General features: G+C 37.4%; 7 protein-coding genes, 1 non-coding gene and 1 pseudogene across 16 annotated transcripts; 4 read left to right on the forward strand and 5 right to left on the reverse strand.

The window, feature by feature from the left end:
* Positions 1-39: 39 nt before the first annotated feature.
* Positions 40-1,935, reverse strand: LOC104753872 (uncharacterized). Its single transcript, XM_010476058.3, has 4 exons — positions 1,428-1,935; positions 1,031-1,133; positions 677-838; positions 40-403 (listed from the first exon to the last, which is right to left on the reverse strand). Exons 1-4 carry the CDS (start codon positions 1,691-1,693, stop codon positions 260-262), a joined length of 675 nt encoding a protein of 224 aa, XP_010474360.2. The 5' UTR covers positions 1,694-1,935; the 3' UTR covers positions 40-259.
* A 21-nt stretch (positions 1,936-1,956) lies between these two features.
* On the forward strand, positions 1,957-5,277 carry LOC104751494 (V-type proton ATPase subunit B1). The gene is made up of 13 exons (XM_010473448.3): positions 1,957-2,119; positions 2,259-2,331; positions 2,499-2,554; positions 2,646-2,744; positions 2,859-2,918; positions 3,028-3,139; positions 3,250-3,458; positions 3,712-3,840; positions 3,951-4,088; positions 4,179-4,329; positions 4,434-4,516; positions 4,614-4,661; positions 4,746-5,277. The coding sequence occupies exons 2-13, from the start codon at positions 2,280-2,282 to the stop codon at positions 5,067-5,069; spliced, it is 1,461 nt and encodes a 486-aa protein (XP_010471750.1). The 5' UTR covers positions 1,957-2,119; positions 2,259-2,279; the 3' UTR covers positions 5,070-5,277.
* Positions 5,278-5,519: 242 nt separating this feature from the next.
* LOC104751495 (calcium-dependent protein kinase 29) lies at positions 5,520-8,785 on the forward strand. Its single transcript, XM_010473449.3, has 8 exons — positions 5,520-6,599; positions 7,058-7,201; positions 7,320-7,472; positions 7,576-7,688; positions 7,779-7,946; positions 8,034-8,161; positions 8,251-8,350; positions 8,436-8,785. Exons 1-8 carry the CDS (start codon positions 5,615-5,617, stop codon positions 8,514-8,516), a joined length of 1,872 nt encoding a protein of 623 aa, XP_010471751.2. The 5' UTR covers positions 5,520-5,614; the 3' UTR covers positions 8,517-8,785.
* A 1,826-nt stretch (positions 8,786-10,611) lies between these two features.
* LOC104751498 (RNA pseudouridine synthase 2, chloroplastic) lies at positions 10,612-13,073 on the forward strand. 9 transcript variants are annotated; one of them, XR_015585222.1, is made up of 8 exons: positions 10,612-11,032; positions 11,111-11,254; positions 11,340-11,573; positions 11,672-11,874; positions 12,008-12,086; positions 12,305-12,483; positions 12,581-12,701; positions 12,804-13,073. XR_015585222.1 is itself a non-coding variant. In XM_019237504.2 (8 exons), exons 1-8 carry the CDS (start codon positions 10,688-10,690, stop codon positions 12,810-12,812), a joined length of 1,311 nt encoding a protein of 436 aa, XP_019093049.1. In that variant the 5' UTR covers positions 10,612-10,687; the 3' UTR covers positions 12,813-13,073. The 9 variants fall into 9 exon arrangements, 3 of the variants coding, with proteins under 3 accessions (XP_019093049.1, XP_010471753.1, XP_087349299.1); XR_015585223.1 differs by having other exon boundaries at positions 12,581-12,683; XR_015585226.1 differs by having other exon boundaries at positions 11,672-11,870.
* On the reverse strand, positions 12,981-13,757 carry LOC104751497 (uncharacterized). Its single transcript, XM_010473450.3, has one exon. The coding sequence runs from the start codon at positions 13,696-13,698 to the stop codon at positions 13,225-13,227; it is 474 nt and encodes a 157-aa protein (XP_010471752.1). The 5' UTR covers positions 13,699-13,757; the 3' UTR covers positions 12,981-13,224.
* An 832-nt stretch (positions 13,758-14,589) lies between these two features.
* Positions 14,590-15,392, reverse strand: LOC104751499 (uncharacterized). The gene is made up of 2 exons (XM_010473452.3): positions 15,160-15,392; positions 14,590-14,928 (listed from the first exon to the last, which is right to left on the reverse strand). Exons 1-2 carry the CDS (start codon positions 15,266-15,268, stop codon positions 14,789-14,791), a joined length of 249 nt encoding a protein of 82 aa, XP_010471754.1. The 5' UTR covers positions 15,269-15,392; the 3' UTR covers positions 14,590-14,788.
* A 1,038-nt stretch (positions 15,393-16,430) lies between these two features.
* Positions 16,431-17,615, forward strand: LOC104751500 (uncharacterized protein At1g76070). The gene has a single exon (XR_015585228.1). It is a non-coding gene; the product is annotated as an uncharacterized protein At1g76070 (transcript).
* Positions 17,616-17,890: 275 nt separating this feature from the next.
* Positions 17,891-19,551, reverse strand: LOC104751501 (thioredoxin-like protein CDSP32, chloroplastic). The gene is made up of 2 exons (XM_010473455.3): positions 18,830-19,551; positions 17,891-18,463 (listed from the first exon to the last, which is right to left on the reverse strand). The coding sequence occupies exons 1-2, from the start codon at positions 19,329-19,331 to the stop codon at positions 18,054-18,056; spliced, it is 912 nt and encodes a 303-aa protein (XP_010471757.2). The 5' UTR covers positions 19,332-19,551; the 3' UTR covers positions 17,891-18,053.
* Positions 19,552-20,051: 500 nt separating this feature from the next.
* On the reverse strand, positions 20,052-21,319 carry LOC104751502 (24-methylenesterol C-methyltransferase 3 pseudogene; annotated as a pseudogene).
* Positions 21,320-22,004: the final 685 nt, after the last annotated feature.

Below are 22,004 nucleotides of genomic sequence, written 5' to 3' on the forward strand. Positions count from 1 at the left end.
TCACGATTTAAAAATCACTGAAGTTAAAAACGTCCAAAATTTGTAAACAGCTCTTTTTGCTTAGTATATTAGATAAAATTCACCTTTGTCATTACAATTTCTGTTTAATATAACCGGGCTGGCCAGCTTTTATATAGATCACTTTCCTTAATTACAAATACAATGAACAACATATACAAATTTGGACAAGTCATATACATTACAGTACAGATAAGCAAAAAACACTTAAGATCTTCAAAGGAAGGAAACGAGGGTTATCTTATATCTCGGCCTCATGTGGTTGAACCAGAGGATCAATGATCTTTTTCCATCCTCCGAAATTTGAGGGGTAAGCAGTATCAGACAGTACGAACCCGTTTACGTAGAAGGTTGGTGTCCCATAAACCCCTCTGGAAGCACTATACTGCAATACATAACGCCACAAAAGCTAAATATGAACTTAAAATTATTTTTCAGGTAACACAGTGAGAGTAGCCATGGTAACACAGGTCATTAGAACTCCGTATTCTTCTACTGCCCTAACGCCAATTCAATTTTTTTGTTTGTGTGGGGGATATTAAAGGGACGGCAACATATAAGATGATGACTAAGCAGCCAGTCACCTTGTCTCTGTCTATAAATAATTTTAGTTCCTAAACCAGTGAAAGGTGTCAAAGAAGGAAGCTGAAAGAATTACCTTGAAGGAAACCCTGGTTGCACGATCAGATTTTTTGTCGCTGAAGCCGGATTTGAGGACCGATTGATATGAGTTTCCCAACGTCCCTGTTCCGAGGTGGACTATTTTCTCCACAACTTCAGGTCTTGACAGGAGCTGTGTTTGCGCATTGTAGAACATTGTCTGTAAAAAAAAAAAACAGTTTCAGTGAACCATACAAACATCACATAATCAATTCTTAGATTCAAACAATATAACCAGCAGAAGAGAGATTCACAGAGAGCTAAGTTTCAGCTTCAAGACTACAAGATTAAGATCACTCTTTTGTTTCCCAGACCTGCAAAACAAGTTTTTACTATCAAACATTGAACAAACCTGATGCTTGAAGAACCCTTCCAGCAAACAGAACGTAGCATTGGCGTTTTTAGTATTCACAATGTGTAAAGCCCGAGAGGTTACATATGCATTGTCATGGTAGCTGCAAATTCCAAAAAAAAAAAAGCCAAGATTCATTACAAGAACAGTTTTTTTTTTTGACAAATCTTAAATGAACAATTTATAAAACAGAGAGCGAAACATATTTTAAAGCCCAAACCTTTCATAAGCTATTTGTCGTTATGATAGTTAGAAACTTAGAATCAATCAATACAGGAAGGAAGGTACTTAAATTGCATGGAGAACAAAATTGAAATTATAACTAAGCTCAGAACAATCTCAATTTTAAGCTCAGAGACACAAATTGAAGGCAAAAAAGAGAAACTAGAGAACTGACGGTAAAGGAAGGAGATGGAGGAGAAGAGCAACGCGAGATCCATAGTGATGAAGAGCTTGCTTCAGAGGCGGCCAAGAGTCTCTACTATCCGGACAAACCGGGTCATAAAACGCCTCAATCAGTATAGTATTCGGGTCAACAAAACGATGACCCGGTGGGTAAACGAAACCATCTTGCCTCACCGGCGGCACTAGCTGCGCTTCTACTCGCGTTCCGATGATGAAGACGACGACAAGGAACAACAAACCCGTTGTTCGAATCGTCATTCCCTCGATCACACTCTTTCTCTCTTCCCGTGATCGCCGGAGATTAATTAGTATTAAAAAAGGAACCAGAGAGAGAGACGGTGAGTGTAAGCAACGGCTACGATTGCTCAGAAGCTAAGCGAGACACAACTCTATTTCATCTCCAACCGTTGATTTTATTTTTGCTGGCGTGGCATAAACGTGAGCTAATATAATAATGGACTGTTTTTGCAATTTACAGAGTTTGGTCTATAAATGTAAATAAAAGACTTTTTATACAAAAAGATATAAAACATAAATTACGATCCGGGACCCATAAAATAATTAAGATATTGAGATATGGTCTAACCACGTTCACAGAGAAGGAACTTGATTAGTAGTAGTCACAGAGAAACTCATAAACCATAACTCTCTCTCTCTGTCTCGGCTCGAATCGGATCGTTCCAGGTACATGTTTCTGATGATTCAGATCATCCTTGCGCAATTCGATTGCGTCTCTTACCTTGTTCACTTTCACCGGAACTTTTGTCAATCTGAGTTTGTGTATGATAATTGGATCGAAATTTTCCATTGATTTTGTAACCAGGGAGCGGCTTGATCTGTGAAAATGGGGACGAATGATATCGACGTGGAAGAAGGGACTTTGGAGATCGGCATGGGTAAGTCACCCCCATCGATATATGGATTTGTTTGCAGTTTGATCTTGTTTTATTCAGAACTTACTTATCCAAATCTCGTTTGTTTTCGATGTTCTCAAGTCGTTGATGTTGTTAACTATTTTTCTCTAGTATATATATATGACTGATCATGGATCTTTGAATTGCAGAGTACAGAACTGTTTCTGGTGTTGCAGGACCATTGGTCATTCTTGACAAAGTGAAAGTAAGATCATAACTTTTGAATTTTGTTTCATCAAGCGATGCTGATTTACTTTGTGAGAGAAAATTTACTGACTAACACTTTCTTGTGCCAGGGTCCAAAGTACCAGGAGATTGTTAATATTCGCTTAGGAGATGGATCAACAAGACGTGGTCAGGTTTTGGAAGTCGATGGCGAGAAAGCTGTTGTCCAGGTTTCGATTTTTTTTGTCCATTATTGTTTCAAACTAGTAATTATATTTATGTGAATCTGGATCTGTAATGAATAAGTCATTTTGCACATTGACTTACTCAGCTAAGGGTTTCAGGTTTTTGAAGGGACATCTGGAATTGACAACAAGTTTACCACTGTGCAATTCACTGGAGAGGTAACTTTCCAGTTTCCACTAAAGCATTCATTCTTTCTTACTCAGCCTGTTCTTTTGTAACGATTGGTTGTTGTGTTTGCTTCCTGTTTATTAACTTTGTGTGTTTCAGGTTTTGAAAACACCTGTATCATTGGACATGCTTGGCCGCATATTTAACGGTTCTGGTAAACCAATTGATAATGGCCCTCCTATTTTGCCAGAGGCATACCTTGATATCTCAGGTAATTATTCAGGAGGAAATTTTTGCTCCATTGAGATCTCTGAAGCAATAATATCCTGTCTATGTGTTTTGGTTTTTTTTCTTAAATGTGTCTGTCTGTTATATTGATAGGAAGTTCAATCAACCCCAGTGAAAGAACCTATCCAGAAGAGATGATACAGACAGGGATTTCGACCATTGATGTCATGAATTCCATTGCTCGTGGACAGAAGATTCCTCTTTTCTCTGCTGCTGGTCTTCCACATAATGAAATTGCTGCTCAGATTTGTCGTCAGGCTGGTCTTGTCAAGCGTTTGGAAAAAACTGTTGATCTACTTGAGGTAATCCTTGTAACCAGTATCACCACAAATATATATAATCAGAAGATTTCGCTAAAAAACTTTTTTCTACAAGTGTGTTGATTACTTTGTGGTATATCTAAAGGCCTTCAATTTGGAGATGCTCTTTGCTTTTAAAGGAAACTCTGTTTCTTTATAAAAAAAAGTTGAATATCCTTGTTTGTAGACATTCTTCTTCAACGTTGTTTGTCGCTCATTAAAGCCATGATTTGTCCCCCTTCTTGTGGTTTTCTAGGATCATGGAGAGGACAATTTTGCAATTGTGTTTGCAGCTATGGGTGTGAACATGGAGACTGCTCAGTTCTTCAAGCGAGATTTTGAAGAAAATGGATCAATGGAGAGAGTTACTCTTTTCCTGAACCTGGTATATTTACTACTTGTAACTTCTAAAGCTTATTATTATCAGATCATGCTGTTTTTTTGGTGTAATATTTCTTACCTTCAAACGGAACTGACCTTCTATTAATTTAACAGGCCAATGACCCAACCATTGAGAGAATCATCACTCCTCGAATTGCCCTCACAACAGCTGAATATCTGGCTTATGAATGTGGGAAACACGTCCTCGTGATCTTGACCGATATGAGTTCTTATGCTGATGCCCTTCGTGAGGTAAAATGAAAATTTCATACTGGAGTAGTCTCATTATTCCATAATTTTTTTTTTCTTCAAATTGATAATAATAGGCTTGAGAAATTGTAGGTTTCTGCTGCTCGAGAAGAAGTTCCTGGAAGACGTGGATATCCTGGTTATATGTACACTGATCTTGCAACTATTTATGAACGTGCTGGGCGTATCGAAGGAAGAAAAGGTTCCATCACCCAAATCCCAATCCTCACTATGCCCAATGACGGTAAACAATTCTATCTCTAAAAACAGTCACCAGATTTTTTGTTTTGTATCTTAGGAAACTTCAATATTTATACTCTTTGTTGTTTTAAAAAAAAAAAAAACCAGATATCACGCATCCAACTCCAGATCTTACTGGTTACATTACTGAAGGTCAGATATATATCGATAGGCAACTTCACAACAGACAGGTAATAATCCCCGCGAGACCCTGATCTTACCAATTTCGCTTATATTTTGATTGGGGTCTGAATCAAATTTCATCTATGTTTCTTCCCTAACAAACAGATATATCCACCCATCAATGTGCTTCCATCTCTTTCTCGTTTAATGAAGGTTAGAATCCAACTCCATTTTGATTAATAGCGATCACATTTTCTCTCTAGATCTTTATTAACGTATCATTCCTCGTTCTGTTAGAGCGCTATTGGAGAAGGCATGACTCGCAAAGACCATTCAGATGTGTCGAACCAACTGTATGCTAATTATGCAATTGGTAAAGATGTTCAAGCGATGAAAGCTGTTGTTGGAGAAGAAGCACTTTCTTCAGAGGACCTGCTTTATCTAGAGTTTTTGGATAAGTTTGAGAGGAAGTTTGTGATGCAAGGAGCTTATGACACACGAAACATCTTCCAGTCGCTGGACTTAGCTTGGACATTGCTCCGTATCTTCCCTCGCGAGCTTCTTCATCGTATCCCTGCTAAGACACTTGACCAATTCTACAGCCGAGACGCAACCAGTTAAATCAGGTAATGGAAGCTCTATCTCCCATCGAACTCTTTTCCACGTGAAAACTGTGAATTTTGTGATGTATTTGTTTGATGTTTATATAGAGAAACAAAAAAAAAAGAGAGCTATATATATTTTGTTATCTTCCAATATTTGTGATTTTTTGGTTCTGTAATATGTTCCAAAGTGAATAAAAATCGATGAAACGATGTCGTGTTGACAATACCTTCTTATTTTTTGATACTTTGGTTACCCAAAACGATGTCGTATTATTTTTTGATACTTTGGTTACCCAAAACGATGTCGTATTAAAATGTTTACAAGTTGTGGAAAGAAATCATGATGACAAGGAAAACCACCGAGGTAAGGGAATCAATGAGATTGTTGAACCAAACTTATTTTGTCCTTTTCTCCAACGCAATCTCCGTAATCTATATATATAATCATCTTAAAACAACCTTAATTATTCGTGAGGTTTGATAAATTATGTACTACTACTACTGTATTGTATTACCAAAAGGACAAGGGAACCTAAAAGAGACCCTCTCCAAGGGGCCACAATGAAGAAAAATGATACCCTAACCTTCTCTAAACGCAAAAGCAAGGCACCCCCACAAACCCAAATCAGTGCAAACATTATTTTCATCTCTTTTAAATTTTCGTTTCGTGTATTCTCTCCTTTATTTCTAAAAACAAAACCAAAAAAGTCTAATAAAAATCACGGAACAAGACCGATCTACTTTGCTCACATGCTTAAAAACCCAAATAAAGCGACCAAAAACCAGAGAAACAAAAACATTCGAACAAAACATTTTTTCAGAAATAACATTATGGGATTTTGCTTCTCTAAATCTCAAACCCATGAGATCCCAATCTCTTCTTCTTCCGATTCTAGCCCTCGTCATCACTACCAACCTCTCCCCAAACCAACCGTTACTCAAGGCCAAACCAGTAACTTCACCTCCACTCCTCAGCCCAAACCCAAACCGGCTCCCCCTCCTTCTCATCATCCTTCCTCCTCCTCCGGTTCTCAAATAGGTCCAATCCTAAACCGACCAATGATCGATCTCTCAGCTCTCTACGACCTCCACAAAGAACTCGGACGTGGCCAATTCGGAATCACCTACCGATGCACTGACAAATCCAACGGCAGAGAATACGCTTGCAAATCCATCTCAAAACGTAAACTCATACGTCGCAAAGACATCGAAGATGTGAGACGTGAGGTCATGATCTTGCAACACCTCACGGGTCAGCCAAACATCGTCGAGTTTCGAGGCGCGTATGAAGACAAAGAGAATCTTCATGTCGTCATGGAGCTCTGTTCTGGAGGAGAGCTCTTTGATCGTATCATCAAGAAAGGGAGTTACTCTGAGAAAGAAGCTGCTAATATCTTCAGACAGATCGTTAACGTTGTTCATGTTTGTCATTTCATGGGCGTTGCTCATAGAGACCTAAAGCCTGAGAACTTCTTGCTTGTTAGTAACGAACAAGATTCTCAGATCAAGGCAACTGATTTTGGACTCTCTGTTTTCATCGAAGAAGGTAAAACGTAACGTTAAATTCATCTCTTCTTGACTTCTTGATTACTTAAATTACGACTACTGTTTCTTTTCTAACGTTAGAACCAAATTGTAGTTTCATTTCTAACGTTAGAACCAAAATTGAGTTTCTTGTTTAAAAGATTTGTCTTTGCTTTTACATTGAGTAATTGAGTGTGTTTAGGAGATCAACCATTATGTTTAAACTTGTGGTAGAATCAAGAAAAAAGATAACGACATTGTATCTCCGTGTGGGGTTAATCTAGTGTGACACCAAGTCAACTCCGAAAACGACTTGAGTCAACCCAAGTCAACAGATGTTTTCCACAAGACTTTAAAAAATGACAACAAAAAATATATTAATTCACACCAAAGACTTTTGAGACCGAAGGGCTAGGATTGAATCTGCTTGAATTTACATATTAGACTAAACTTTGGTTCTATATGACAATTTTCGTGTAGGCAAAGTGTATAGAGATATAGTTGGGAGTGCATACTACGTTGCACCTGAAGTTCTACATCGAAACTACGGGAAAGAGATCGATGTATGGAGCGCCGGTGTCATGCTGTACATCCTTCTTAGTGGTGTTCCTCCATTTTGGGGAGGTATGCTAAAATAAATTTCAATCCAAAATTTATTGCAACATACTGGTCAGTTTAAAGAATGATATATGAGACATGAAATTGTTGAAAATATCGGTACTATTTAATGTTGTTTGTTTAGAGACCGAAAAGACTATATTTGCGGCGGTTTTGGAAGGGAAGCTGGATCTTGAGACTTCTCCTTGGCCTACTATATCGGAAAGCGCGAAAGATTTGATTAGAAAAATGTTGACAATAGATCCTAAAAAAAGGATTACAGCAGCTGAAGCACTTGGTATGTTTGCAATGCGTCTACATTTGTAACATATTTTACCTCTCAAGTCCTAACTAACCGATCTTTTGATGCGGTTTTTGTTTTATTGAAAAAAAAAAAACAGAGCATCCATGGATGACAGACAGCAAAATATCAGATAAACCTATCGATAGCGCTGTTCTTATTAGGATGAAGCAGTTCCGCGCGATGAACAAGCTCAAGAAACTTGCCTTGAAGGTAAAGTATATGAGTATCCATCTCCAAGATTATTTCAAGAACGCTCTAAAAATAACATAAATTTAGAAATTCTTATGTTTTTTTTATTAGGTGATAGCGGAAAACTTATCAGAAGAAGAGATAAAGGGATTAAAGCAAATGTTTAAGAACATGGATACAGATAGTAGTGGAACCATCACTTTTGATGAACTAAGAAGCGGGTTACATCGTCTTGGATCTAAGCTTACGGAATCTGAAATCAAACAACTCATGGAAGCTGTAAGAAAAAAACAAATAAATATATCCAATTGTTTAATTATCAAACCATGCAAAACTTTTTAAAATTGTTTATGTTCATATATATAGGCTGATGTGGACAAAAGTGGGACGATTGATTACATTGAGTTTATAACAGCAACAATGCATCGCCATAGATTGGAGAAGGAAGAGAATTTGATAGAAGCATTCAAATTCTTCGACAAGGACAGAAGCGGGTTTGTATTCTTAATTCTTATACACGTCTCCTTCTAATTCACCTAAATAAACACAACTAACACGTTATTCCGTTTGTTTGTAAAATCAGATTTATCACAAGGGATGAGCTTAAACATTCCATGACACAATATGGTATGGGTGATGATGCGACCATAGATGAAGTTATCGATGATGTTGATACCGACAACGTAAGGAAAACATTTACTTCTGATTCTTTTTCGTTTCGGGTCTAACGATGATGGATGATGATGATTGTGATTGATATATATATAGGATGGGAGGATAAACTACGAGGAATTTGTGGCGATGATGAGGAAAGGAACTACAGATTCAGATCCCAAGCTGCTCAGATGATATACTCAACTACAATGACGGATGCTTTAATTTGCTTCTACTATATAAATAAAGTAAACACGTACGATAAATAAACCCGAATGAGATGCAAATTAATGCATTCCTATGCTTTCTTTCTTGGTATGTTACATAAAATGAATTATAAGTACCTGCGTGAATATTAAAAAAAAAAACAAACAAAATTCGTTTAAGATGACTCGTTTTGTTTTGTATTTGATCGTAAACCCTTATTTGTGATTTAAATATATAATTGTTTGTCACGTTACAAAGTACATTATAATTGAAACTCTATAGTACCATTCTTAATTTATGGACACAATTCCTACTTTTTATAATTAGGAAAAAAAAAAAGTTTGTCCACCATCCTCAGGACCTCCGCAGATGCTACCAAATTTGTTTTTGTTTTAATATAAATTATTTTTAAAAAAAGTTTGTAATAATAGTTTAAAGATCGTTGAAAAATATAGCAAAATTTTAGTTTTTTTGCCATTACCAGAAGGAATTTTGGTTATTTACATAATATGGTTTTGTTTAGTGATTTGTTTTTAAAAAATGAGTCAAGCATGTTTTATGAAATTTTTGGAAGCTCACTTTCATGTTGTTACAAAGAGATTATATTCAGGGTATAATCTGTAGCCTGGAAAGTTTATGTGGATTGATCTCATATGCGGCAATTTTATTAAGCTAGATCACATATTTTATCCAAAGATTAACACAAACATCAAAATATTTCTTTTGTTGTTTCACTTTTTTCTGATTTTAAAAAGTATATATAGATTTCAGTCAGAGGAAACTATATAGTATATAGTATATACATTAGCATGTATGCACTTACAATTATACATTCCAATATTATTAGTTTAAAAGATCATGAAAAATTGATTGTTGTTTCTATTTTCTCCTTTGTAAAGATTGGCTACTTCAATGACAATAACGTTGGCCAGATATATATTCTTTTCTATTGAATTATGTAGTATCATAATTTACATATATCATGCAAATTTTTTTAGCATCTCTAGTTTATTTAATGAATACACTGGCACAATAACAAAATAATGTAATGGAAAGAGGTTGTCGGTAATTCATCTTATTAAAAGAAAGATCTACCATATTCCACTTTATGCATAACTTTTTCATAATTTAATCATTTACAAGTTTGTGATGGGTCATGTGTTATATTAGTTGACGTGAAAACAAATCTAATATATAATGCATCTTCAAATATTATCATGTTATGGAGTGTTAAATGAAAACGACCTTTTGGAGCCATTTGAAATGAAATGATTTTTGGGAAATTAATGAATGAGATAAATTAATGCATTTTTACCTCAAACTTAAATTTACAAAAATACAAAGCATGTTTTTAACTCACTCTGTTATATATGCACATATGTTTTACATTCTTTTGTCTTAGACGTATGCACATATGTAGGGGCGATGATAAGATTTGTAACGATGCTAATCTCACCAGACATGTATGAGCTGCGGCGGACCTATTAAGAAATGTTAGTGAATACAGGTTAGGTGGAGCCGAAGCCTCTCCTCCTTTGACCATTTTTGGGTAAATTCAAATCACTTTGCCACTTATTTTATTTTGACTAATGTAAAATTTTTAGTTATTTATATACTTTCACTACCGAGTAAAACAATAATATGATTGAGCCCATTATTATTATTCCCTCAGTTTTACAAAGAGTATCATTTTAGAGATTTTTTCTTATTTCACAAAGAGTGCCATTTCATATTTTCAATGCACTTTTTTACCCTAAAATTCCTAGTTTTACCTTTATTTTAAAACTAATTAAACTATTAATTACTTATTAAATAGGAGCATATATATAATTCAATATTTTGTTAATTTGTGTAAAATATGTCTTAATGATTCTCTTTGTAGAACAGAAAAGGTACTATTATTTTTTTCTGAAAAACTGCCATAAAGCTAGCTAATCAAGTGGTCAATTTAAAAATTAACTGAATTCTTTTATAATAGATACATAAAGCCTTGTTAAGGCCCATTTATAATAACGTCAAGATTTAGAAACTTCAATTTTTTGACGGCGGCATATCAAAAGTTTAAAGAGTACAAAAACCTCTAGTGCATGTAGAGGCTTTCAAGTTAGTTTCAGATACCAAAACCGGATTTTTATTTTTTGAAGTTTGACGAGACGACGATGCTCTCAATATCTCAGCTGCCGAGTTTCTCGTTAACCTCAGTCAAATCCCTTCGTTATCCTTCTTCGTCTCTCTCTCTCTTCTTCTCCTTTTTACCTAGGGTTTCCAATTTCGTCAGAGCAAGTTCTGGAACCCCCAATTTGGTCGCCTGTAGTCCCACGGAGAGCATCATCCCCAGAGTTAACAACGCCGGTCTCAGAATCGAGGAGACAGTCGACTCCGTGCAAGGGAAGATTCGGATTGATTCGTGGATCTCTTCTCGTGTCATTGGCGTTAGCCGAGCTCGTGTACAGTCTAGTATTCGATTGGGACTCGTTACCGTCAATGGCCGAGTCATTGATAAGGTTTTCACTTTGGATTCAATTTCTTTAATTATTTTCAATTTCCTAATCTTTCTCAACCAGGTTCAATCTCTTTTCTAGGTTTCGCATAATGTTAAAGCTGGCGATGAGGTCAATTGTACAATATCAGAGCTTCAACCTTTAAAAGCTGAAGCTGAAGATATACCATTAGATATAGTTTATGAAGATAAACACCTTCTTGTTGTTAACAAACCAGCTCACATGGTAATCACATCTTCTCAATATACTAAGATTATATAGACTTTGAGAAACCGTCATTAGGATTTTTAAGTATCTTTCATATGTTTAGGTTGTTCATCCTGCGCCTGGGAATCCTACTGGCACGCTTGTTAATGGCGTACTTCACCATTGTAGTCTTCCCTGTGTTGTTTATTCAAACCCAGAAGAAGATGATTCCGATGATGAAACTTTTTCAGATGATGAAGAGATGACGACCTCTTCTAGTTCATATGCTGCTTCAGTTCGTCCTGGTATTGTTCATAGGTTGGATAAAGGCACCACTGGTTTGCTCGTTGTAGCCAAGGTTAGTGTTTTTCTTTCTTCTTCTTCTTTTGGTGGCTTGTTTTAGAGAATAACTACTTTGATTGCTTCTTCTGACTTTAATGAAATGTGTAATGGCAGGATGAACATTCTCATGCCCATCTAGCGGAACAGTTTAAGCTACACACAATTGAAAGAGTATATGTGAGTCTTACTACTGGTGTTCCTTCTCCACCTCAGGGGCGTATTGAGATACCGATTGGTCGTGATTCGAGTAATCGCATCCGTATGGCTGCTATACCTGGAGGAGTAAGCGGTGGAAGAGCCCGCCATGCTGCTAGTAGGTGATGAGAGCAGTTTTTTACTAGTGCACCAAGCACTATAAACACTGCATCTATCTATTCTTCAGAATGATTAGAAAAAATCTCTCAAGAGCGGTGTAACTGATACTGATATTCTCAAACAATTTTCTTCTAGGTATAAGGTAATTGAAACACTAGCTGGAGGTGGCTCTGCATTGGTTGAGTGGAGACTGGAAACCGGCCGTACCCATCAGGTATTCTCAAATGTTCAGTGTGAAACTCTGTCTACAAGAAGGAATATTCATTACTATCTTTGAAAGTCTACTACTTTTTACTGTTTCTTTGTTGTCTGTAAGAGCTTTAGTTGGCCTATTTGTTTATGTTACTGCCCTGAGTCATCTATTTCAAGCTGCTTTGAACAATTGAACTTGTGATGTCTGAAAAGTCTTATTTCTACCATCTTGATTTGAAGTAGATACGTGCTCATGCTAAGTATATGGGAGTTCCTCTATTGGGTGACGAAGTGTATGGTGGAACAAAAAGCATGGCCCTTTCTCTTCTGCAGAAAAGAGTCTCCCGCAGTGATCAAGAAGAGATCATAGAGCTAATTTCCAGACTGGATAGGCCGTGCCTTCATGCTATAGTTCTCGGGTAAGATAACTCAGGCCTCAAATCTTATATATTCGATTAAAACTTAGGAGCAGAACCAGTTAATAACTGCTTTTTCAACTCTGTTTTTCCTTGATAGCTTTACGCATCCATGCACCGGGGAAATTGTTAATTTTTCATGTCCACCACCTCCAGATCTTGCAGAGATAGTAGGCTTGCTACGTAGAAGCGGAAGAGAAAACGTAACCCAATTCTCTCTGGTTTCTAACTAACCTCATACCTTGGGACTCTGTTCTCTTTGACAAAGATTTGGTTATACGCTTGTACTGAGACATCTAAGTCTTGCTCTTTGCTTTCCGCAGGCCAACTAATCTCTCGACCTTGGTTTAGGAATCTTTCCGCAGGCCAATGATTGTGGAGATCTAAAGAAGGGAACTCATCTTCGTTATGATGATCTTACTCGTCTCTGGTGATCTCTGGCGAAACAAAAGAGGTTATAGATTCCAATTTATTGATCGTTATGATGTTGCAACAAGTTATTTTAGAATCAAAAGCCTTGTTTATAGCTTGTAGAGGTGTGTATGTATACAGACTCTTCAATGACATTTCAATGAAAATCTAAGTTCGTGCAACACTCAAAATGACAAAGAACCAAAAATCTCCTAGCTTCTTCTTCTTCTCGCAGCCCATTTACAGCAATAGTTCCAAAGGCATCAGGAAGAAGAGCCTTACAAACAAGTCAATTTAGCTCTTGTAACGTTCCTGCACAATGATCAAGTCAAGTCACGGTTGATCACCACGGCGTTTTTTCTCGATCATCTCTCTCTGCTTCTCCGCAAGCTTATCCAAAGCAGACGAAACCGCATCGCTTCCATTGATCAGCAGCTTTGTGATAACCTCCGGATCCGTCTCAAATCGCGCCGCCTCAAACTCCTTCCTCGCGTTCTCTCTCAGCACGTCTCTCCACAGATTTCCCCTGGAATCAATCCACATGAAGAACCGAGTCGCTCGTAATATGTCTCTGTACAAACTCAGCGCCTCCCGGCGCGTGCTCGTCAGACGCTGCCTGTTCAGCAACGCAGCTTCATCGTCGTCGATAACTTTTTTCTCTTTTTTCGCTAGATGTCTATCGAGAAGCTCTTCAACGGTGTCTGGACCTTCGTGCAGGAGACGTCTCGTCAACACGGCGCTCCGAGCCATCAGATCTAGACGACCTGACAGATTTCGCCATTTCTGAAGCTTCGCCGCCATCATCATCTCTCTCTCCACCAAAATTGAAAATTTTCGTCTTCTACAACGACATAGAAAATGGGCTTATTCATAATGCTGTATAGGCCCATTTATAGCCCAATATAATCGCTCGGGCGCATAGAATTGTCTATTGAACCTCTGGAGTCTGGAGTGTTTTGGCTTGTGTTCCACTTCCACAGAGGAAGAAGAGAGAGAGAAGTAGAACTAAACTTCCATTAATACTACCGAAACAGCCTTTTTCTATCTCTTCCTATGATGAACTCAAAAGTTGTGACTCATCACGAAGATGTGAATTGGAAAGATGGCGGTCTTAACAAATAACACAATGACTTGAAAATGGCATACAGAATCTGTCACGTGCATTCAGAAAGGATGTGAGAAGATGAAGAAGAAGCTGACATACAACTTTAAGTTTAAATACAGTATATATATATATATATATTTTTTTTGCCATGTCGAAATCCACAAACATGGTTTTGAAGACACAAACGAGCAAACAAGTTTTAAAACAAATGAACAATTATGAGAAACCAAATATTCTCTTACTTTGTGCTTAACTGAAGGTGATGCAATGCTAAACTCTTCAAGTATAAATTCTGATCAGCTTTATTATGGTTAAATTCTCTCTTGCGTATATTTTTCATCTCTATAGGTTGTTGTTATTTTCAACGAGCAACATCAAACTCTCTTCCACCTGAATCTCTCTGACACACTTTTAAGATCCCAATTCTTTTTCCCTAACGAGATCACTTTTATTCTAGTGATGTTCCCTTGCAACCCATCAAGAAAGGGTTTCATGTTACCTAAGAAGCTTCATAGATGGGTTGCAGCAGAAGATGACTACAACAAAAGTGGTATCGTTCTGAGAAAACGTCAAAAAGAATAGAGATCATAAAGTTCAGGGTAAAAGAGAATAGGATGTTGCTCACTGAAAAAACATATCAATCTATAGAGATGAAGAAAACATGCAAGAAATGAGCTTAAACACAAAGATGACCAGAATTTCTACTTAAAGAATCTAGCATTGCATCAACCTTCAATTAAAAGTAGAAAAGCTTACAAAAAAAGAACATATCATCTTTACACCAACCAATGCTTAATGGCCTTGCATATCTAACATCTCGTCAAGTCCTTTAACTCTCTCTAAACCTTCACTAATCAGATACCGAATCTTCTGTTTGTCGTTGCAGTCTCTGTTCTTTCCCATCTCTTCCCTAACCGTCTGTTTCAATTCCCCTGTATAAATCCAATCACAAACACACTTATTACTCGAACACAAGAAACAACCAACAAAGCTTATTAAAATCCATGAACTTTTTGTTCAAAAAACTACTAAACCCCTAAATTTCAAGATTTTGTAATCAACTAGATCTAGACGGTGAACGCAATTTTCTCGTGTCTGAAAGTTTCAGATGTATTATATGATTCTCGAGATAGTGTTCGGGAACAAGAAATGAAAAGACGAACCTCTAACATGAACAGGAGCTCTGTGAGCTATCTTCAATGCTTGTCGGTAAAGCTTAAGAACTCGAGCCCGAAGAATAAAGCTCTGCAAATCCAATGCTTGAACCATCATAATTTAATCCCCACCCGTTGAAACAAGAATTCACGCTTGTGAAAAGGATCTCTCGATTCAGAAAACCTGAAATCGAAATCGAAATCGAAATCGAAATTTAGGGCAATAGATGTTCCCCCTGAGTTAAAAGAAAAAAAATGGAGAGAAGAAGAAGTCACGTGAGAAGCACATGATGATGAATTAATGAAACGGTGTGCAATACAGGTTTTAAGTGTAAACCGGTAATCAGTATTAAACTATTAATCGTGAAATTTACTGTAGCTTGGTTTGGTACGATTCCTACTTAATGGTTCCCAACTTTGGGAATCTCTCCGAACCATCGCAGTAATAAGTAATAACGACAACGCAATACTGCAAAGAGACAAATTAGGTAGCTTCAAAAGAAAAAAAAAAGAATACTAAGGTTGGATTAGCATCGTGTTTGAATAATAGTATCATTTTCTTTAATCTCCCCTCACTAGTGGACAATTTTGCATTATTTTTGGTTTATTTCGGTTTTTGTCACATTTTTCAGCCTAATTAAATAAATCGTTTACTAGTTTGTTCGTGCCTTGGTTTTGGGTGGACTAAATAATCTAATATTCTCCCATTTTTAAAAGTTTTTCTATGAAGCACGAAATAGTAAATCCAAAGATATCACTAAATTAAACAGGAAGTTCGGTGATTCAATAAAGACACAACATGTGATTTTAATATACTTCTCTTATTAAGTTATTTGCAGAAGAAACAAAAACACACACATTGGTAAATATTTAAGCCTTATGATTATTTTGTTTATTGTTTTCATGGAAAAAAATGTTTACTGAATGCGTTGGTCATTTTTAATCTTTCAAGTTTCAACAACCGGTTTATTTTACAAATTTGTGGGGCGATTGTAATTAGTAAAAATACTAGCTCCAACTAGTTCAATGCATCGTTGATAAGTTCTAACTTCTACTTTCCAATATAGTTGAATTTTTCTTGTTTTTACATGTTGGAGGTCCAAACTATCAAACCCCTATTTCAAAAGAGTAATATACTATTTTGATTTTTAGACTTTTAAGACCCAAACTAAAGTCAAATTAGTAATTAACTAATCGTCATCCAACCATAAAGATAAAATTTATTTACCTTTAAGCCTTTAGGTAGTAATAGTATAGTAACAAAAAGAGGAAACTTGCAACAATCGGACATGCCTTACGCATTTAAAATTTTATAAGTCGGCCGTATAAAAACACAAAGGTCTTTCTTCCTTTTTATATCACAATTGACCAAAAACTCTCCTCCAATCCAGGCCACATCGTTGACCTTTTCAAACTCATTTCCTCTCTTTTTCCTTCTTCTCACATCATAATAGATCCCCAAAGAACAAAAACCCACAATCCTCTGTTCTCATCTACGATTTTTTTTTTTTTTGCTTTTCTTGTAATCATCAATGGACAGTAAACACCATACTTTGACTTCAAAACCTAAAAGCAAGAACAAGCTCTTGCAGATGCTTCCCAAAGCTATGTCGTTTGGACATCGAGTTCCACCGTTTAGTCCAGGAAGAGATCTCCACCACAACCACCACAGTAGCGCGGCGTCTAACAAAATGTTTTTCTCTGGTCCTATGGTTCCTTTGGTTCCTAACGCGGCTAGGGTTAGAAGAAACAAAAACGACAGCGTTTGGGACGAACCCACTTCACCTAAAGTCTCTTGCATCGGTCAGATCAAGCTTGGTAAGTCGTCTAATAAATGCCCAACCGGTAAAAAGAAGAAAGCCGCTGCGTCGCTTATACCTAAAGTCTCTAAAACGTCGTCGTCTTTGACCAAAGAAGATGATAAAGGTCATGTTTCGAAGATCAAACGTTTCTTCTCTTTCTCGTCGGCGAACACCGCATCAAGAAAATCTCATCCCACCGCCATCTCCGCCGCGGATGAACATCCTGTCACGATGGTTTCCGCGGCGGCGGCCGTGCCTTCGTTAGGTCAGATGAAGAAATTCGCAAGCAGCCGTGAAGGTTTAGGTGGATTTGATTGGGCGGCTGAGATGAAACTTGGAGAAGACTCGCCGGCTGATCATCACCGTGGTTACTATTCCGACGACGACACGAGAGGAGCTAACTTGAGAGGCGATGATGATGACGACGACGAAGACGACATAATAATCCCGTTCTCAGCTCCGTTAGGGTTAAACTTAAGACCAAAGAAAGAAGTTAACTTGTGGAAGAGAAGAACCATGGATCCACCTAAACCACTTCATCTTCAAACCACTTAAGATTAAAAATTTCATCTCCATTTTTTTCACTTTCAATATATATAAATTAGTGGTATCCAAAATTGTAAACTGATCATCATACACAATAAATCTGGATTTTGTTCTTAATCAGTTGAAGACTATATTGTGTTGTTGATGATGATGATCGTTCACTTCTGTTTTTTTTTTTTTTGTTACTGTTACATTTTTGTTTTTCTTGAATGATGGACATGTGTCTGACAACAGTGACAACAACCAATATCTTCACAACACCAAATTGTCCCAATATTAAATGTAATTCACAATCAACCATTTATATCACATGCCAAATGAATATCATTTGTGTAAAATGTACAAAAATATAGTACAGTATCTTCATTGGGTAGGTGGTACAAATCATAATCTTTATGTAACAGTTACATTTCATTCCCTTTACTGAAAATCCCAATATAATCTTCTTCTTTTTTTTTTGGAGTTTTTTTCTCACATAAACCGGTCTCAAATGGTACAGACAAAAACAAAAAAATATCAATTTATCTTTTTTAATAAATTGAGTTTTGATACAAATTAATACGTGACACGAACCCCCGAGTACCGGAGAATCTCTCCGATGAGTTCTCCTTTACCTGAACCAACATAACGACCACGAATCTCGCCGTCTTTGATGAACAAGAAAGTGGGAACTTCGATAACGTCCATGTCCTTGAGAAACTCCATACAACTATCGTTCTCATCACCGTTCATTCTAGCGAACACTACTGTCTCCGACATCGACCGGGACAGTTTCAGGACTGTCGGATACACCTTTACACAAGGACCACAGTGTTTCAGTCCGACATCAAGCACGATCAGCTTCCCTCCCACGTGATTCTCTTCAATCAGCTTCTCTACGTCAGGTCGACCGTGTAGCTGCACCACCGCCGAGTGGTTATCGCCATAGTACAGCACATCTCCCATTAACTGGTCCGGTTCAACACCTGCCAATGGTCAAACTTTTCCATTTATTTACGCCTTTGCCACTCTATTACTTTACTAATAACTAGGCTAATTATGCAATAATGTCTCTTTGTTTTCAATTTCGTTGTGGTTACTAGTGTTACAACATCAACTACATACAAATACCCAACATAAATAATCATCGTAAATCGCAATCAGTTTATTTACAAGTGCGATACCAATCCGCTAATTAAAATCTAGATTGTGTTATATTATTTCTCTTAATTTGAGAGATTTGTTCAACGAATCATGTGCAACATCGTTTGACTAAAAAGTCTAATTTCAATTTTAATTTGTTTTAAGATTAATTAATTAGATAAGCAACCAGGAAAATTTGGGATACTCACCTTCTTCCTCGTGTATCTTCTCCATGCTCTTATAAAAGCTGAAGTGTGGAACTTTCTCAATCTTCTCTCTCCGACAAAGCTCTCTGGTCTTGTCAGATTCATCACCCATGACGAGCAAGAAAACGACGTCGTTACAGGTCCTGCTCAGCTCCACCATAAACGGATATATCTTGTTACTCTGATCACTCTTACTCGTAGCGAACTCCGCAACCACAAGCTTGCTCTTCGCATTTTTCAACGCCTCGTCGAACTCCTCTCCGCTATGAATCTTCTGCAACTTCTCGTCTTTTGCCGGCGGTGTGCCAACCTTTCCCGAAGGCGTCGCTCCGGCCTTTACTTTTACGGCGGAAAATAGTTTCCTCGGGAGGGTTTGCCTCCGGAACAGAGAGTTGGTTTTATTCTGGTTGAAGAATACGAAGGAGGAGGTCGAAGCAACGGCTGAGGACGGCCTTGGGACTACGGTGGAGATTGGTTTGGCTAAGAAGTTAGCGACGGTGGCCATTGTGTAGATTTGGCTAGAGCTCAGTGAATGGTCTAATGTGGATAGATGTTTTAAAATGGGTCCAAGAATTTTATGTCCACTTGTTTTAAAAATTGTGTGGATTGTGTTCACTGTTGATTAGATTTTTTTTTCTGACAATATAAAAAGGAATATGTGAAGTTGGTGAGATTACTGTTTCTAAAAGCAATTTTTGATTTTGTTGAAACTGTTGCATAAAGACAACATATTCTGGAAGATTCCATCAGCATCAAAATCAAACCAAATGTTGTTATTTTACTTAAGGTCCATCCATTTGTAAATTTGTAATTGTAGCTTCGGTCTGGTAAAAAAGGAAAATGTATTCGGCTAAAGAAAACAAAAATTGCATCAGCTGTCAAAGTTTAGACATTTTCTCAGCTCCCATTGACTTTTTAACATGTATACGCGGAGTAAGTATAGTTGAGATGCCACGCACGAATATAAAATTATCCATAGGCAAACTAAATGGGCACTTGGCCCACTATACTTTTGACCCAAACTATGTTTAATTATCACTGTGGCCACAAATCCCACGACCATTCACTATTATCGGACACAATGTCACACACACCTAACCACATTCTTGTTTACCAAGCTACCCCGTAACTCCACCGTTTTGGATACATTGCTCTATACAAATAAAAACAAGGCGGCAGATCACATCGATAGACTTTTCAGGCGAATAATTTGTAAGGAATAAAATAACAAATTTTCCATTTATTCATCATCAATCCAACTGAAAAGAAGAAGAAAAAAAACACATTGATTGAACACTATTAGGGAACCAAGATCTTGCTTCCCTAATAAACACCAAAACATATTAATACAATGACAAACAAAACATTTTTAAAGGTAAAAGGGGAAAACAGAAAATTGAACAAAAAACAAAGAAGAAGAAGAAATCAAATCATTCAGAATCTTTCTCTGGTTTTCTACAGAGAATCATACGCATCGGCGAGAAGATTCCAGTTTCACCAGCTTTAATCAAGTAATCAGTATTCTTAAGCAACAAGTCATAAGCATCAACAGTTTCTTTAGGAACAAGACCAATGGCTGAAAGAATCACAACCACAACACGGCTTCTCCAATACACAGACCTTCCCATCTTTAACCGGTTCCACCACGGTTTAGACGGTGGTTTAGCCAAATCTTTCTCCTTCACTACCTCGAACCCAATTTTCATCGCCGTCGCTGCTATATCTTTGTAGCTTCTTAGTCCGGGAATCGCGTGTCCTCTCTCGAGCCCTTGTATCAAATCCTTGTGCTCTTCATCATCGTCTCTGTATTTCTCAGTTTTGACCCAGTCGTAGGACACGAACAAAGCTCCTGGTTTCATCACTCTGAAGATCTCTGAGTATACTTCTTCGAGTTTAGGAGCGTGACACGTGGCTTCGATCGAGTAAGCACCGTCGAACGTGTTTTCATCGAAGGGCATCTCTAAAAAGTTACCGTAGAGGACGTTGCAGAGAGAATCAAGTCCAGCTTTCTTGTTGTGTAGCTTGGCTCGTTGCACTTGGTACTCGTTGTTGGTGATTCCAGTGATTTGGGCCCTAGAATGGGCAGCGATGGCTCTCATCGGCCCACCGAGGCCACAACCTGCGTCGAGGATCATTTGTCCAGATTCCGCGTTGATGAGCTCGCCAGCCATCTCTTCGTGGATTCTTGTGGCGTCTTTGTTAGATTTCCCGGGGATATGTGGTGACGAATGTAAAGATTGTCCCCATGTCCACTCGAAGATGTCTGTGACGATGTTGTAGAATGTGTCCACGAACTCAGGAACTTTCTCGGCGGAGACTGAGCCTTCGGTGAGCTCTAAAGCTCGTTTGCCCTTTAGATCTGATGGACCTAAGACGCAGACGAACAAGTAGAGGGCGCCGGCTACTAGACCGGCGGTGCAAAAGAGTATCACCGAGTTCACCATTTTCTAGAGGAAGCGAGGTAGAGAGAAAGAAGGGAGCTGATAGAGTGGATACGTTAGGTTAATGATTTTTATGTAGGAAACATGCATGTGTATATATAGTAGTAGGAATATGATCCAGTTTAGATTTTTGGAACGAAATAATGGGTAATCATTTTTAGGATAACATAAACTTATATCTACATGGTCCGCACTACTTTTCTCCCCTATAGAAAATATCACGAGTTTCGGAAGGGGAAAATAAAATGTCATATACTAGCTAGTGTCTCTAGACGTCTAGTCGTAAGTTAATTAACTAGTGTCTACTGTCTAGTGTCAAGTTAATTACCAGGTTATAAAATAAAATGCCGTATACTAGTGTCTAGTGTCAAGTTAATTACCAAGAATCATAATCACGTATGATGTATTTGTTAGTCCTTGAAAAAGTCTACAAAAGTTCGACCAAACATGAATAAAAATATGTAACGTAAAATTTAGTTTAGTATTGTAGGGGTTTGAATAATGTTGTACTTAAATGTTCCCAAGCATATGATCAAAAATACAGAGTATTGTTGTTGTACTTAAAAACTTTTTTTAGTCAAAAAGAATCTGTAGACGTTATTGAGATTAATTAGGAAAGATTGCCAGGCCTTCGCCAGAAGAAATAACAGAAACTGCTTCTAATTATTTGTAGATACATACATATCTATGGAACATGCGAGTATCAGATAATAATTTACGATCTCGAACTTAAATAT

Source organism: Camelina sativa, chromosome 16 (assembly GCF_030686135.1).
Source record: "Camelina sativa cultivar CO46 ecotype springtype chromosome 16, ASM3068613v1".
NCBI classification, from domain to species: Eukaryota; Viridiplantae; Streptophyta; class Magnoliopsida; order Brassicales; family Brassicaceae; genus Camelina; species Camelina sativa.